Source organism: Sander vitreus, chromosome 12 (assembly GCF_031162955.1).
Source record: "Sander vitreus isolate 19-12246 chromosome 12, sanVit1, whole genome shotgun sequence".
Lineage (NCBI taxonomy): Eukaryota > Metazoa > Chordata > Actinopteri > Perciformes > Percidae > Sander > Sander vitreus.
This window is the reverse complement of record NC_135866.1, coordinates 26031519-26049805: the sequence shown is the minus strand read 5'-3', so window position 1 is coordinate 26049805 and position 18287 is coordinate 26031519. Positions and strand designations below refer to the sequence as shown.

General features: G+C 39.8%; 1 protein-coding gene across 1 annotated transcript; it reads right to left on the bottom strand.

The window, feature by feature from the left end:
* Window positions 1–12731: 12731 nt before the first annotated feature.
* Window positions 12732–17811, bottom strand: dusp12 (dual specificity phosphatase 12). The gene is made up of 8 exons (XM_078264865.1): window positions 17624–17811; window positions 16499–16763; window positions 15405–15518; window positions 15067–15185; window positions 14808–14895; window positions 14447–14538; window positions 13678–13757; window positions 12732–13018 (listed from the first exon to the last, which is right to left on the bottom strand). The coding sequence occupies exons 2-8, from the start codon at window positions 16759–16761 to the stop codon at window positions 12881–12883; spliced, it is 894 nt and encodes a 297-aa protein (XP_078120991.1). The 5' UTR covers window positions 16762–16763; window positions 17624–17811; the 3' UTR covers window positions 12732–12880.
* Between the last annotated feature and the right edge of the window lie 476 nt (window positions 17812–18287).

The following is an 18287-nucleotide window of genomic DNA, read 5'->3' as shown; positions in this document are numbered from 1 at the left end:
CAAACCACTTGGTCTAAATGTCTGAAAGCATGAAGACCACACACACACACACACACACACACACACACACACACGCACACACACACACACACACACACACACACATGCACACACACGCACACACTCCATAAAACACAGTGCTATCTGTCCAGGTTCACAAAGCAGAATGTCTGATTTACAACACGTGCATGTAGACTAGAGGCTAAATGTCAGAGGCAGAAGAAAGGAAGAGGAATGAAGTACAAACAAGGTTATAAAACTCAGAATTTAAAGTGAGACCAGAGGAAGCTTGTGGGGCTTTTATGGTCAGCAAAGAGATCGACTGAACATGTTACGTAAACATGTTCATAAAGTTCAGCATCATCAAAGTTGATGAAAAGCAAAAATGATAAAAGGTGAAATTCTGTGATAGGACATGACTATGTTTTGGATTCCCGGTTGGTTGCAGCAACCGACAGTGGAGCATGTACTCTCCTGCCAAGCTGATGTGTTACATTAAAGAACAAGGCTGGTGTAGTTCTATATATTCTTATTATTGTCAACAAATCTCATGAAAAGACCAAAACCAACAATGTGTAAATCTCTCAATATCTTCTGACTTCCCTGCCCTGTCTGTTGTTCTCAGTCTATCGGTTCCTACTTTAAAATCATACTTTAAAATTCCATTTTTCAAATACATTAGATTTATTAACTTTCCACACTGTCAACCCAGGAGAGAAGGAAGGAAAAGGATGGGGCAAAGAGGAAACAGAAAGGAATAGATTGAGCGGTGAGAGGAAAGTCTGGAATAAACTGAGAAGTAGTTAACAAATGCTCAGTAATTTCACTGGGCACTGTAGTTTCAGTAAACGTTACTCATACAGGAACAAATAATGCATCTGTCAGGGACTTTTTTCAGTGGCGGATTAATCCACATTTGGTGCTCTAGTGAGTATTTGGCGCAGCAGGACGGTGTATGTGGGATTGAGTCAAAATAAACTACAGTTTGTGTGTTCCTCGTAATGAAGGAACATGTCACCCATTGCAACAGTGTGACTCATTGATGTGGTTTTACAGTTTTTTGGAGCTACAACAATGGAGCTCTACAGAGGAATGAGATTTATCAGGCTTTGATACACAATGATGTTAGTAGATACATTCATGGTTGGTTTAGTCTGCACATTGGATTTGTTGATGACAAAAAAAAATATGGAAGAACAAGTAAACTAATTCTACAGAAAACCTTGCAGCTTTTAACACAATATGCTGGAATATATCTATTCATGGATTCAGAGGAATATTACCAGAGTCTGCTGTAGGTCCTTGCCAGAAGGTCTTTAGTAGGCTGTGATCAACTTTTCCTGCGTAGGAAGCAGGAAGGGCTCTCCATTGCTGCAGAGGGAGCTGCACACTGGATGATGGGCAAGTTCATTTATTTTTATATATTTTTAATTTGAACACCTTGGATGCTTTCTTTACGTCAGAGCTGGTTTTCTATAAAGGTTTCTGATTTAAAAGGTTAAACAAAAGAACCAGTCGAATTATTATTTTTCTCATGCTGCTATTACAGTAATGCCCTTTTAAAATGTTGTTTCGCCACTCCCAGATGCTCCTGTTATGCTGCACTTTTGCATACAGACAAGAAAATTCATGAATCAGATATTGGTCCAGGATCATTGAACAATGGTCCTCAAAGATAAATCCATATGATTTTCTTCATTTAAACAGTTGGTCAACAGTCCCTGCTCTGATTAAGTGTTAAGCCTCATGATCAAACCTAAAATGTTTCTAAAGTTGACATGCAACCAGTGAAGAGCAGCTAGAACCTGTGATGTGACATGTGTGTCCTGATTTTTGAGCCTCGCTGCAGACTTTTGGAGTTGTGGGCTGGTGCAGATGGGTGATTTTCTGTAGTAGTCAAACATTTGCAGCGTGCAAAACCAATCCAAGGCTCTTATCATCTTGTCAATTACATAACCTGGCTCATAACAACAGAGACATCCTGCAACATTGACTGCAGGATACATCCTTCTGAGCAGCATGTGGGATGGAGATTTTCTTTGAACCCATGGGGGGAAGAAGTTCCATATGCACATTAAAAGGAAGTAGGTCGTACATATGAATATTTTGAACATTTATGGAAGATCCTGCCATTTTTTTGACTGTGGCAGGCTAGATGATGCAGTACTTAGGATAGAGAGACAGGAAGTGGAAGTTTTTTTTTAACTAATCTTGACTGCAGTATGACTGGAACAAAGAAAACACCAGCTGCAGGGAGAGGTCTCACTGTACTGTATTTGCTTTCTACCTACTGCAGCTCTCCGCACAATTTGGGGTCTAAATTTCCAATACAAAATGTGATTAAGAGATACACTATGATGCGTTGTTATAGATTAAATTACCCAACAGCTACAACAATCAAATTCTGCTTATGCAGCATTACTGTCATATCAAAGTTATGGGCAGGTGTTGCAAAGCTGAGCTAACCAGGGCTCATATTACAAAGACACACAGCTGCTAAAGGTTAACCTATATTGCAACGTTAATCCCCCTCTCTCCTTTTCCCTACGGGTTGCGTCTAACGTGAGAATGAGACTAAATTTGCCTGGATAAGTGTATGTCTTTCCTACCTCTAGAGGGGGTTGTGCTGTGTTAAACTGACTCACCCAGACACAGCATGGTTTAGTGTCTGAAGATGTCTGCTGCTTCAGTGACCACGCTGTAGCTTCCCACATGCTCCGTTGGCGTCTTTGCTGGACCAGTCCCGCTCTTCCTTGTTGATGTAGTTCAGGTTTTAAAAGGTGTATTTGCAAAAGATTGTGTTGTGTTAAATTAAAAAAAAGTCTTTCAGCATCTTTGTTTTCAGTAGTGTTCTCCGTCTAGAAATGTCTGGTGTGCAGTTGTCCGCTTGAGGCTCTTCGCGACAGAACCATTTCCTCAATCAATCTCTTGCACACCTGCAAATCTGGGTGGTCAGCATCACACAAACACGCCCCCCCTCATGTCTGGTGTCAGCATCAGTCCTTTTAGCTAACTACTCAAAGTGATATCATAACAGCAGGTTACATTGAACCAGTGTTGGGAAGGATACTTTCAAAACGTATTCTGTTACAGAGTACAGAATACATGCCCAAAAATGTAATTTGTAACGTATTCCGTTACATTACTCAATCTGAGTAACTATTCTGAATACTTGGATTACTTCCACATTGAATTGTATTTTATAAGTAGATATGCGGCCATCACATACAGCTTACTAAACAGGCCTATTCTGGTGTGTTTTTCTGTTCCAACTGGCTGAATGTGTACCTAAACAAGCAGATAGATTTTTATATTTGTAGTGCCGAACTGCATACTACAAACATCTAACCGCAGTCTAAGCTACCATGAGCTAATTTTAGCTAACGTTAGCTAACATGTCAAACGGGGCTAGTCTTTCAACGGCTCTGGGGCTAGTAAATCAGCATGTAGGAGAAGGTAAAGTTGCACGTCAACTATAAAATAGCAAGGTGACCAGTAAAACTACGTAATTTGGACCGTGAAAGGAAGTTGGTTGCTGGCAAGCAAAAGTTGCACTGCAGTGCACAGTTATATTTCGTTCTCTCTTCTCTTTCTTAAATGTGAAATGCTGTTTGAATTTCCAAGATAGAAACGCATTCCTGCCCTGGCATGGTGTGCCGGTTCCGTCTCCATCTTTACCTCTATCAGTGATCACGCAAATAGCTATTTTTTTCTTTTTCATATTGGGGCTTCTGGGAAATGCAGAGAGAAGTTGCGAGAGTGAATAAACTCGTGAAACAGAGAAGTATCGTCATGTAATCCATTGATTTCAACAATGTAACTGTATTCTAAATACCAACTATTTAAATTGTAACTGTAATGGAATACAGTTACTCATAATTTGTATTCCGTTACTCCCCAACACTGCATTGAACAGGTAAAGTATGCGGAGCGTTCGCGGAGTGGATGCTGCAACACTACACTTCCCTGAAATCAATGAAACTGGCTACACCAGGCATGAGAGCAGAACGTAAGTAGTGAGTATCCCCTCTACAAGCGTAAAAATAGGCCAGTCTCTTATTTATATTCATTCATGACTGCTATACTCAGAGTTTTCTAAAAGTTCCAATGTATCTTTCTTGGCACTTAAATTAGGTAAATAAGGTGTCTGAAAAACAAACCAAAATGGCCGCCTCACATCTTCCTAAGACCATTCTTTAATGTAATTAAACCCATATTTTATGGTTATTGTCATTGTCAATGCCCGGTATTTCAATCCTCACACAACAATCTCTGTAACAATACAACCTTGAAGTCCTCAACATGGGATCCTCTCCCATCGCTGCCATCCATCCCATATGATGGTCATGCAAAGGTTCACAATTCTTAAATGTCAAGTTAAAAGAGTACTCCACTTATTTAGTACCGCACTCCTATAACACTGTCAGGCTCACAACGGACAAGGATCCAAGCCATGGTAACAGAACTAGAACTAGAGATATTTTTTATTCCACGCATTCTTCTTCCTTGTCAAAACCGGGTGCATGATGTAACTTCAACAAAGTGCTGATTGCTGTTTGTGATGCTTTAGTTTTTTCATGCATGAAGCACGGACTCCTAGTAAAATGTTTAGGTGGAAAATGAAGAGTTCAAAAGGTTTAAAGGTTTAAATATTTTGGTTGCACATGTTATGAAATACAGAGACTTTGCTTTAGCTTCCAGCCAGACCTCCAATGCTTGTAGAGAGGAAACATTAGAAAGCAGAGGAGAGGTGAGTGATTTAAAAGAAAGCAAGCAGATGTAAAGAGAGGAGGAGAGTGGTGGAAAATAATAAGAGGGCAAAGGGAACTGGAGAAGCAGAGATGAGGAGGAGGAGAAGGAGACAGGAGAGAGAGCTAATGTGTCTCCCAGACATTAGAGTTCAACATCTGGTTTGTTACTCTGAGCGTCTCAGACACAGTAGAGATAAACACAACTGTAGTACTTACAGAAATTTGTCATTGTTTTGGTCACTACAAAATGATGGAAGTAACTCAAAATGTCAAGTAGCTCAGGTAGCTTATAGAGATATAAAACCGAAGAATTGGATGATGTTGAATCACACTGAAATCAATCACAATAGAAAATCATTTTGTTTGCCATGTCTGCCTGCAGCCAGTGCTTGAGGATGTAATAAGAATGAAAAAGACACAAATAGCTCATTCTGGAAAGTTGCAAAAGAGTTCTTGCATGAATCTGCAAATATTGCACTTTTGACAGACTCCCACAGTTTACTGCCAAAAACCTTTTACATTCTTTTGAATAATGACCGTAACAGCAAGTAGTTAAAATCACCTTTCCTGTAAGGTCAATCAGAGCAGCAGATCTTTCCTGAGTGCTTTTAAAGTGGTTCTCCCATGAGCCCAGACACAGAAACCGCAGAGTCACAGGGTCAGGGGTTTGAATGTGACTCACATCCTTCATTGTGTCACTCCTTCGCTCTCCTGCTGTCGTTCCCGTAACTCTTCATTGGATAAGGTTACAGGAAGCAGGTTAATTAAAGTGTCTGGTGTAGGCAATAAGCAAAGCTAGAGTGACATCCACATGAAATCTCTGCTTACTTATAATGCTACTAACAAGTCCAGACTGCAGCAGGACACATCTGCTGTATTACTCTGATCTAATTTTCTCCAAAGGCAGCCACGTCCCCTCCTTCCTAAACTCTCTCTTGCATCTTTGTGCAAGAAAATGAGAACAATAACTTGCTCAGTATGTAGAAGTGCGCCTAACAATGATTGTTAAGTCAAGTCTATTTTAAAGCTCACAGCGCAGAAGTAGGCTAACTCTGACACAAATGTGCTGGAAAGTGATTAAAGTCATCAGACATTAAACGATTTATAGCAGTCCAATGCAGCATTAAACCTTTTTTTTCTCAGTTTTTACACAATCATCAAATGAAAAGCATTATTCTGCAAAACACCGTGCAATTCTCAAATTTATAGCTCACTTTCTTACAAGAGTATGCATTTCTTGTTGCTTGACGTAGTATGAAGAGCGACAATGGTAGGGAGTAGTACTAAAGACCAAGGCAGTGGGGTGATAGATGGGTCACACAACACACCCTTATGATAGTTGTCATGAAGGGTGAACTTAGCTATAGAGACCTAAACTGTTTTTTTGTACCAGGCTGTCAACACGCTGTAAACTTCATGAACTGCACACATGTAAATCTATAAATTAAGAAATGTAAATAGACAGATCTAATATAAATCACTCAACAGAGAGCTAATCGGCTCCTGGTTTAACTCCGTATTTGCACAGATATGGGATTATTGTCTTATTAATAATTGTCTCATGTAACTCTGAAAATGAATACACATATTTTGCAACTTGTTTAACCTTTCTTTTAAGTATGTAAAGCTGTGCTTAAAACTGTAATGCCATCATCAACAAATGTGAACTAATAGTTTCAACACCATCTGCAAACTGAAAACCCACGTCAGTGTCATTACTGTAAGGTCTGCAGGCTAGAATAGGATACAGAAGGAACGAAGAAAAAGAAAGATACGATTCGAACAACAGAAGGATTTGATCACCAACTTGCACTTTGTCACTACATCTATAAGAACACGTAGTATGACCATTAAAGGAAACATTCAGGCATTGTGTCATTTTCTGTGTTTCAAGCAACATCTGAGATCTGCATTTCTGTACTTTCTTTTATTACTGCAATCACTCAATGTCAACTTTATCAGCAGACACACCACTACAGACCTTCAGAAGCATTAAAGTGAGAGCACTGGCTGTCCTGAGACTCCACCAACATGTCCCTGCTCACCAGATCAGTAGCTGCAAACACAATTATTTAATTAAAAAAGATGCCATGTGTCTTATTTAGAGCACTTAAGCAAGGATTTTTTTTTTTAAATCCTGCCAAAAACTTAAACAAAACCATCCTAGGAGAAAGGAGGATGATGCTTTTATGGACAGTTGAACATAGTGTTGAAAGAACTGTATGCTAATGCCCCCCCAAAAGCGTTTCCATGCTGGCTGAACCCGAGCCAGAGCTGAAGATAGGCAATGGACTCAGGGCCGCACATAATATCGCTTTCTTTGGATTTTCCCAGAAAATCTGTCCCAAATCCTTTACATGTATCAGTCCACAGGCTGTTATAAGCAGCTGAAAAACTCGGGAAGGGTCTCATCTTTTAAGTTATGTTACAACCCGTTCACCCATTGGAAATAAAATGATCAATACTTGTTAAGAGTTGCACGTAGAAACTTTAATACATTTTGGTCCGTAATGAAGTCTACGGTTTGTAAATTTAGTATACTACAAAAAAATGCTTTTCCCAGGCATGCATTTATACAGATTCCACGGTAATTTTCGGGGTCTGTCTTTTTCCCACTTTTAAATATGGGACTCATCAGTCCTTCACTCCATATCTGGGAAATAGCCAACTCTGAGTACTAACTCGAACAGTTTGTTTGCATCTCATTTAAGATGCTGTTAGGTCCATAGGCTTTAGGGTTTCAGTTTGGGGTCTATTTCTTTTAGAGCTGCAGTGCGTCCATATTGCCCTCAATTAAGATTCTTCCCTGGGTTTGTAAATGGCTGATGACTCCTTTTAGTAACCTGATGCGCCAGATGGTTTGTTACACAGAACCATCTGAGAAGCCATCATTGGATACTGTTTGGAAAAGGGCAGGCACTGCAGGATCTAGCATGACAGTATTCTGGATAACTGCTGCACATACAGCATATCTCAGTTATGTTCTCATGTCTCTCACATGCACAGTGTGGGAAGTCCCCTTTGATTAATTCCTAATTCCAATGCTTATGAGAGCATGGAAAAGTAAGACCACATCCACAGTCTCTTTTTTCTTTTCTTGTGATTTTCACACATTTTCACTTTACCTTATTTAAACCCTTTTCCCACCTTTTTTACATAAGCCTCTCTTTTTGTTGGCGGTCACTGTTTTCACTCCTCCTCCTCCTCTCTGCACCAAATTTCCAGTGTGTGTGCTCCAGTTTTCCAGGCGTCGGTTGGACAGGAGAGCTGAATTACAGTCCAGGGCTGGTGGAACAACCTGACTTAATACCACTCACTGTAACAATCCACATACTGTACTTTAAGGCTTACACTGATCTCTTGGCAGGAAGTAAGGTGACAAAGCCCTGTACAGTTGTCATGAAAGTGGGAAATTAGGCCTAATAGACCAAAACTTGATTGATTATGACAGGGTTCCCCAATTAGTTTTCCCAAAGTGCCAAATTGTCTCATAATCATTATGAGAAAATGAACTAGCAATTATGTTGATGATTGATATTGTTTTAGTCATTTTTCAAGCACATTTTTCAAGCAAATTTTCTCAAATGTGGGGGATTTACTGCAAAAAAAATTGAAGATGTCACTTTACACTGTGGACATTGTGTATTTTACATGAGCTATACTGTATAGCCAACAGGCTATTTCGTCATATTTCTATGTTTCTCAAACTTTTTACACCACGTACCAGTTCAGAAAATATTAGGCTCATGTTGAAGAAAAGTGTAGCATAGGCCACACTCTATTCAGCTTTGTCGACAGCCACGCTGTACCTCCTCCGTCCCGCTCCAACTGAAGCCAAATTTGAAGTAGGGTCATAACCGTCATAACTCCTTACTGTTTTGCATCATGTGCTGCTAGCAGCTAGCTAGTGCTGTGGAGGCTCTTCTGAGGCTGCTGCCAGTGGTCAAAGTCTCCAACAAAGCTCTGCAAGTACAGAGATATTTTGATGTATTGAAATAATAATGAATGCACTGCTATCTTCTAAAGAAAAGAAAAGAGATGAATAGAATAAAGGTTTTCTTTGTATCATCTTTTCAGACTGAGTGGCTGTAACCTCTCAGAGAGAAGCTGTGAAGCGCTGTCCTCAGTTCTCAGCTCCCAGTGCTCTAGTCAGAGAGCTGGACCAGAATAACAACAACCTACATGATCTGCATGTCTACTGGACTGAAGAGACCAAGCCGTACACTGGAAACTCTCAGGTCAGAATTCATGAACTTGTTCAACTAATGGTCATTCAAATTTGGGCGGCTGTGACTCAGAAGGTAGAGCGACCGTCTAAAGGCCAATGTATGCTTCTGCGTTAAATCGACATTGTGGGTAGTAGGTAGGTAACTGGAGGTACGGACCCTAAAGCGTAATTTATGCTTCTGTGTAAAATCTACTCCGTGGCTATGTACGTAGGTATGTGGAGACATGGACCTACGCCAGACAAGTTTTTTTGCAAGTCAGACACATTTGTATTGCCCATGCTTTAAACCTGGTTGTAAAGAAAGCCATTGACAATACACCGGGTCTTAAAGAAATAAGGGGTAAGCCAAGGAAGATTGCGGCCTATTTCAGGACGAGCACCGTCGCCAGAGAGCGGCTCCTCAGCATCCAGCAGCAGATGGGGATACCTACTCAAGCTTGTGCTGCAGTGGTGTCACTGTGCACCAATTTGGCGGCTCTGACCTCTGCTGAATACCAAAGCATATCTGAATGCCTTGGAGCTTTGTCTCCCCTAAAAGAGGCAACGGTGGAGCTGTCAGCTGAAAAAACTGTCTCTGGCTCCAAAATCGTTCCGCTTGTGCGAATGCTGAGGCATGCCATAACTTCGAAACAGCAGGAGGTGAATGGTGAGATGGCTAAGCAGCTCTGCAACAACCTCACGCGGCTCATGACTGAGAGATTGAGTCACTACGAGACAGCCAGTCAACACTCCCTGGCCACTCTCCTGGATCAACGATTCAAAACAATGGGGTTTTGCAATTCAGGGAATTCTCAAAATTCTGTGAGAAGGCTCACAGAAGAATGTTCGTCTCTTTTAAGAGACAGAACTCCACCTAACCCAGCAGCACAAGAGCCTGCTGAATCCTCAGGTATGAATCTATGGTCAATATTGTCATTTGTATATTGTATTTTTGTAATGCATTGTTTTTTGTCACTTTTCAGGAACTAGCCTATGGGATTTGCCGGACCAACATGTTTTGGAGACCAGGAAGGTGAAAAGTGCCACTGCAAATGCCACTGTAGAGGTGCAGCAGTACTTACTGTAAGTGAGCCGAACATCCCACGCTCAGAAGACCCACTCTAGTTTTGGGCACAGCACAAGCATGTGTATCCTCATTTGTATGTGCTGGCCCATAATATTCTGTGCACACCTGCCTCCTCTGTGCCATCTGAGCGTTTTTTTTTTCTAAAGCTGGTGAAGTGGTCAGCAAGAAAAGAAATGGGAACAGTGGAAAAAGTTTTATTTCTGAATAAAAACGACATTTAATTTCTATTCCCACAAACTCTTGTCACCAAGCACAATAATATCCCCCTGACCTGTTCACGAGCACCGTTATTGTCCATAAGCACCATCACTGTTTAACTGTCACAAGCACTTTCGTATGTCCTTGCCACTGTCAAAGCACTTTCCCAATCAATTGACTCAAACAATTTCTATAAACACTACATGGCAGACAGTTAGATTGCTCATATAGCCTATGCCTTCTGCACTGCCTAGCTCACCTATTTGGCTGAGGAGACAGTTGCTCTAGGCTACGTACTCCGTATAATCACAGAAATGTGTGTACAATGTGTTCTTCATTAATTTCCCTCCCAAATTGATGTATTTGTTTACAAACACAAGACACGTTCACAACCAAAATCCTAACTTTATTGGGGGTTTTTTTTGTGGAGAAGGCAATTGCATTTTTATTTATGCAAGGTCCCAAATAGGCTTAGTTATTTGTCATTATTTATTTATCCATGAATTCATACTCAAAATGTATTCATCTTCGACTCAAAGACGTTCATGGCTAATATGTTTCGCATTTGGGACACAATGCGATCCTTAACTTTCACCACCAGATGGCCTCAGAGTTCTGAAGCTTCGAGTACTGAACCTTTTTTTTTTCCGATATAATTGGATTGAAAGCTTCACTGGTTCAGAAAGTTTCAGTTCGCCATCACTAGTGTTTATACAGGAAATAATCAGAGCTGACAGGATGTAACATTTAAAAAAAAAAAAGTGTTTATTTGGATGATTTCCAAAGGTTGAAAACAGTAATCAGTCACTTCAGTTGACCGGATGCACTTTGTTGGTTGCACCAGATGATGCTGCATCCTTCTCCATGATGAGCAGATCTCATTTAAAGGCACATGTAGTGAGTGTCACTGTTTGTTAACACAGGGTCAAAGATGACCCCTCCTCAATGGCCAGAGAGAGAACGGTACAAAGCAGCGATTATGTTCTAAAGCAAAAAGGGAGTAGAGGGTCGTGCATGGCTTCTCATTCAAATGTTACATTTTTGCTTTGACATTATCTGCACACCCTCAAATGATCCTGCACACATTTCAAATCTCAGATTAATTTACAGAACGCCAGGTACAAATTGCAGCAGACTTATCTTTTGATATATACAATATATATAATATATTCTCCAATTAACGCCACAAAAAACAAGGATATGGTCATTGATTTTAGAAAATCATCCCTCCCGCCATGCCAGACTTTTAATAAAGGAACTGGAGTTGAGTTTGTTGAACAGTACAAGTACTGGGAACGGTCATCGATTAAAAACCTGAAGTTTGATGTCAATTGTGATGCAGTCTGTAGGAAGGGACAGCAACGTTTGTACTTCCTCAGGAAGTTAGACACTTTTATAGGAATATGTCCTTATTTTATAAGTCCTTTATTGATTCTGTTCTTACTTTTGCCATGATTGATTGGTATGGTAACCTGAACATTAGGGACAAAAACCACCTCAGCCATATTGTAAAGGTGGCTGGCAAGGCAGGTTTCCCACAGTCCCCCTTGGTGGCTATCTTTGACCAGCAAGTACTCAAGCAAGGCCCGTTCTATATTAGACTGCACAAACCACCCCCTTCTCTCGGAGTTCGTAATTTAGAGTTCCCCGGTTCAAGAGCAATAGGAGTAAAAACTCCTTTGTTCCATGTGCAATAACTCGGCTTAATTTGCACATGCAACGTAGAATTTTTTAGATTGCTCCTGTGGTGTAAAATGGTGTTGTATTTATTACATACAGGAAACATTTTTGTACTCATGTCTGTATTGTCTTGTTTCTTTGTATGTTGGAATGTGTTATTTATCATGTATTTACATGATTTGTGTGTATTACAGAACAGTCACCTGTCCTTTTTTTTTTTTTATAAATACATTCTGTCAAGTGGATCCTCTTTGTACTCTAATATTAGCTGTTAGTAGCTATAAAAATGTAACTTTTTGTGACACATCGTCACCAAGCTTTAAACCTGCTATACCTGATTTTGGTTGGCCACTTGGGGGCAGCAGAAACAAGTTTAAACAACATTCACATAGATGGTTTTTAGAGCTTTTCTCTGGAAAAAGCTGCCTTGAGCGTCCAGAAAACAACACAGAGCTGTGAGAGTGAACCACAACAGTAAAGATTAAACTGGCTATAAAGCTCCGTAAAGGGGAGGGGAGCTGCATATTCAGGTGATTATTCTCTGTAGGTTTATCACTAAGAGCAACCCCTTTCACATTATTATAAAAAAATATTCATTAAAGCCACTTTAAGGAATTGATTTATGAAAATTCTGATTAATCAAATAAATGATCCGCACCAATTTCTGGAAAACCTAGCCTTTACGTTGCGAGCCTTTTTTTTTTTTTTACGTCATATGAAATTCTATCAACTAGAGTAAGAGTCTGTACAAGCCGATCTGAATTACACGGTCACACAAATCTTGCAGTAATCTTCTGGTCACTCACTGTACTGTACTGCATTTCTTTATTACCTGGTGCAAGATGAATGTTACATATAAAAAAAATTCATCAGTCGTACATTTCTTCTCGACTGTGTGTTGATGAGCTGTCTGCCATCTCTTTTTCTGCCTGTAGAGACTACATTCAAGAGTGTGTGTTATATGTTGAGTTGTCGGATCTCGTCCACTCTGTTGCAGTGCAGCTGGAAGGCAGGAGTGATCCATCGGCCACACGAACACTGATCACCACACCAGCTGAATGAGCCCAGCTTAGAGCTACACTTAGGACACAGCAGCTACACACACACACACACACACACACACACACACACACACACACACACACACACACACACACACACACACACACACACGAAAAGAGAGGAGAGAAGTACCATAAGTGCAGATAAACATTGTGTTTTAAGTAGAATGTGTACTTAAGACCTTTAGAGTGATGGAAAGATGATCATGACTAACATTCATTCACTTATCAGCTCATACTTGTTTTTTTTTGGTTTCTACTAGAACATGATTACATACTTTAAAGTTCAAATAACAATAATTATTTTCCCCATACTGTCTGTCTGAATATACTTGTGCTAACCCTCTGTCTGAGATGCCTGTCTGTTTTAGCGCCTGTCTCTTTAAACCACCCTCCTCAAAAGCCCAGTCTGCTCTGAATGGCCTGCGAGAAAAATATGGCCACCTTGTGCAGTTCTCAAGCCGTGGGTGGAGATACTCAGATATGGGGGGGAGGGGCAGTATATTCTAATGAGACTGCATGTGAAATAGATACCCAAATGTATGTGCACAAGCACTGAAAAGTTGAGTTGTTAATATGTCACCTTTAAAAGTTAACTTGCTTAAAATCAGTATGAGTGAGGCTGGGAACATCCATGGAAGTATTTTTTTTCCAATAACACTATATCCTGATCTGTTTGTTTGTATGCATTACCTGTCCATCCATAACTCCAAGTAAAGCTTGTTCCATCCACTGCACTGGTTCAATGAAGTAAGATGTACACCGGACATCTCCTGGACAACAACATATTTCATATCATTACTTGCAATATGTTCCTGTGCAACCTGGCCGACCTCCGCTTTAACAGCATCGCCAAATAACGCTTAACTTACTGAAAAAGGTAAGCCACTAGTCCAACAGCTGTAGGTGATAAAATCACAAACTTTTATGTATAAAAACGTAAATTAAAGCATTTTTTACGTTACAAAGCTGCCTTGCTTGCTGGCCGTTTGACCGCATTGCATTGTGGGATACTTATGCTGGCATAGTGTCCAGTGTTTGCACACTGTAGTATTTCACCGGAAATAGTATGCAATCCACGTACTATTGGTTTCATAATAAGATTTTGGACGTAAAAAAAATCTCACACACCCACATCTCTGGTTCTGCTGCATCCATTTGGATCATTGTTTTTAAACTGTCCATCGTGAGTCATGTTATTGTATTTTCCATGACAATTAGGCAAACTCCATCTGCTGATGAAGATCATGTGATATAATTGAAAGCTACAGAACAGGTAGTAGATGTTTTGTAATATTTTAGTACTATTCTATAACAAGAAAAAAAATTATTTATGGATTTGTGGACTATTATTATTCTTTGCCTTACTTCTATTTGGGGTATAATCATGCTCTATGCTTTGGAGGGCGCCTCACAGTTTGAAATCCTCTGAGCAAGATGAACAGTATGGTTGTGTTCTTACCGGTGCGTTTACTGGACTTCTTGTGACCAAAGGCTGGCGCTCCTTCTCCTACTGGGTGACTGAGAATACTGGAGCCACGGAACAGAGTTCGTCTGCAGAGGAGGAGGATAAGTACGGAGCTGGGGTCAGGATGTGTATTTCCTAAAATGTTGAATTATTACTTTCACCATAGTGATGGCAAAATAGTTTATTCTGAAATAAATGCACACTTTTCAAGTTTCCTTGTTGTCGGCATTAGGAAGAAAAAAAGACAGTAAAGCTTGCTGCTTTGAGGTCTTTGACATTTCCCATATGACATGAATTCAGCATCATTATAAAACTTTCCTTCTTCAGCCACTGTATAAACTTTTCCACCTTTCACCTGCACTTCCTGCAGCGATAGGACACTTCAGAGGAGCTGGAGTGGGCAGGGTCAGCAGCAAACAGCTCCCTGGGAACGTGCTGCAACTCTGCTCACACACACACACACACACACACACACAATAGAAAAACATCGGAAAATCAATACACAAATAATGAATCCATGTAAGAAAAGAGTGTGTTGGCTACTGATCTGTACTAATGGCCATGTTTTTTTTTTATCAAACTAAACTATTTTGTGTGGGGGTGTGTGTGGTTACCAGGGTACTTCTCTGTGATCTTGGTCAGTCTGTACTGTTTGTACAGAGGACTGGAAGTGTCCACTTCACACTGCAGAGCCTCGTACAGACTCAGCTGCTCCTCAAAACCACTGTTGACCCTAAACACATCCACCAGCTATCAATTATCAGTCCTGCATCTAATATTGTCCTTTCGGACAACGTACTCTTCAGTTCACACAAATTACAAAAAAAAGAGTGACTTTCATTCACTTTAGCCAGACAGTAAACCAAAGACAAATGCAAGAAGCAGTGTGCACGTGCACACACGTACACACACACACACACACACACACACACACACACACACACACACTTACTGTACATCCTGTTTGAGAGTCTTCAGTCTGTGGTAAGCCTCAGTGAAGCCCAGCTGGTATCTCTTCATCAGATAAGCAGTAATGATGGTGGCACTGCGACTCCGACCGGCCTGGCTGACACACACACACACACAAAAAAAATATTGAAACTAGTTGTTAATGAAAATAACTAGTTATGAGTTGCAGGCCCAGTTGACAGTAACTGCACATGGTAAGTACATGTCTTGGCCACCACTCTAATAATCAAAGGATCAACACATCAATTTAGAGCTGCAAAGATTTATCGATTAGTTGTCAACTATTAAATTAATCGCCAGCTATTTTGATAATCGATTAATCGTTTGAATCATTTCTGAGAATAGAAAAGTAAAAATTATTTAATTCCAGTTTCTTAAATGTGAATATTAAAAACTAAATATCTTTGAGTTGTGGAAAAAACAAGACATTTGAGGACTTAATCTCGGGCTTTGGGAAGCACCGATCGACATTTTTCAGAATTTTATGACATTTTATAGACCAAACAATTAATCGAGAAAATAATCAACAGATTAATCGACAGTGAAAATAATCGTTAGTTGCAGCCCTACATCAGTTAAGTAAAACACAGGATGGAAACCCATCTAGAGTGACAGGGCTGCACGATATGAGGAAAATATGTGAAATGCGATCATTTTGTTGAATATCACGATAACGATATTACTCGCGATACATAAACGGATATTAAAATGTACTCAGTTCTGCATTATGCTGCTTTAAGTATTCTTATACAATACAACACATTGCTTGTTGAATTTAAAACAAATAAAAGGAAATCACTTCCAACTTTCTTTTATGGACAAATTGAACATTATAATGAATATAAAAGGCACCACTTAAAAAAAGTGACAGTTATATTTTAAAGTGCAGTTTTCTAGCAATATATTTTTTCAACACAAAAAAAAATCTGTTTTGTGTTTATCGCGATATGTCGCAGCGTTTCGCGATTTGTTTATTGTGCCAGTTCATATTGCGATGACAATAAAAAAAAATATATTCTGTGCAGCCCTATAGTGACAAGTGAAAGATAATAACGGGGGTTGACCTCTGATCCTTACCAGTGAACAAGTGCAGCCCTGCCTCCATCCACAGCCTCGCGAATGAACAGGAAGCAGTCGTCCATGTGACTCAGAAGGTCAGAGGTTACCGCATCCAGAACATTGATCCACTTCCTGCGGAAGTTCCCACCTGCAGGAACCAGGGGGGCGGGGTCGACAGAGTCCACAGACAGGATGTGAGTGACAACTGCATCGGTCAATGCCTGGCTGTCATTGAGGTCAGCCGCAGTGCCGATGTACAGACCAGGGTCCACCAGTAGCATGACTGCAAAGACAGACACAGAGCTGATCCTAAAGTCTTCTTACATAGGCAGGAATTAAAATGTAATTCAATTAAAAAAAGATTCCTAATTTCTCACATATCAGTTTTTTTTTTTAAATGATTTTTGCGTTACATTTGTTAGATACTTTAGTTTAAAAATGTGGAAATAAAAAGACTGATATAGAAAATACAAAACGTAACAATGCAGGCTGATTTGAAAGTATAGAAAAGATTTCCAGTGTTTTTTAGATTTCATTTATGAATGAAATACTGCATTACTCTATTTGGTGACAAGACAGTTTTAAAACACATGACACTGTCATGACAAGTGAACCCTAACCCTAACCTGTCATGACAAAAACCGAATTACACTTACTAAAAGAAGCGTTATGTCATAAACGTTTATGACTTGTTTATAATGTTTATGACACGTTCATGACAGTGTCATGTCACTCTTATGTAGATACCTTCAAGTAAAGTGTAACCCTCTATTCTCTACTCTACCTGTAGTCCTTATGTATTCCTTTTCATTTTGTATTTCTTATAGGTATTTTTATTTAAAAAAAAAATACATGTTTTTTAAATCGTAATATGGGATGGGTGACTGTATAAGTCTATGGCAACTTGTCCTATCACATCTGATTCACTTCTGTTCGTCATGCTGTTTGTGTAAATGAGTGTTGTTTTTCAGGCTACATGCACTATAAAGCCTCCTCTATAAAGCCGAGAGAACTGATATAACAAAGGCAAGCCACACATACTTTTTAAAGGGGCGTGCGTTGACTTCGTCCTCAGAACAAATGAACATTGACATGAGTGCATTTCGCCCATGATATCTCTCTGACAGGCGGTAGTTAACTCACCTCGTTAGCTGAGCTTAGCCTCTAGTTATAGCTCTTCCAGGGAAACTCTGCTGTTTCGGTCGCTAGCCGCGTTTAACATACATGTGATAACAACAACATCAAAGAAAGACGAGTTGAATACCAAAGAGAATAACTGAGGAGTGAGGTGTTTGGTTCGTGTTTGACACTGTCCGGGCGGAAACATACAGGAAGACTCCTTAGTTCCGATGTAACGCCAAGTTCTGCAACCTATCAGATTTGTCACATATAGCCTACAGTCTATGGTCACATACTTTATTTAGAATTTTTTTTCAAACTGTTACAGTATAAATGACTGGTCAGAACTTACACCTTTAAGTCTATCACCTACTTATTTATATCTAACATTATGCTAGAAGTTTTTCCTTTAACCGAAAATGTTGTGTCCCTAGATGTTTAGGGATGTTTAGAGTGTTTATTCAAAATAAACTAGCCAATAAACATACTTTTGAGAAAGAAATAGTGTAAAATGTAGCTAGATGTAAATAAGCGTGACTCAGATGCATCTTAATCCAAAGAATCCAGGAATAATAGGATTTTACCTCACTTTTCCACACTAGGCCTATCAATAAAACACAGTGCTTTATAACTGGTCTCACTGTTGAACATAAGGAATGAGCTAGGAATACTCATGTGAAAGCCTGTG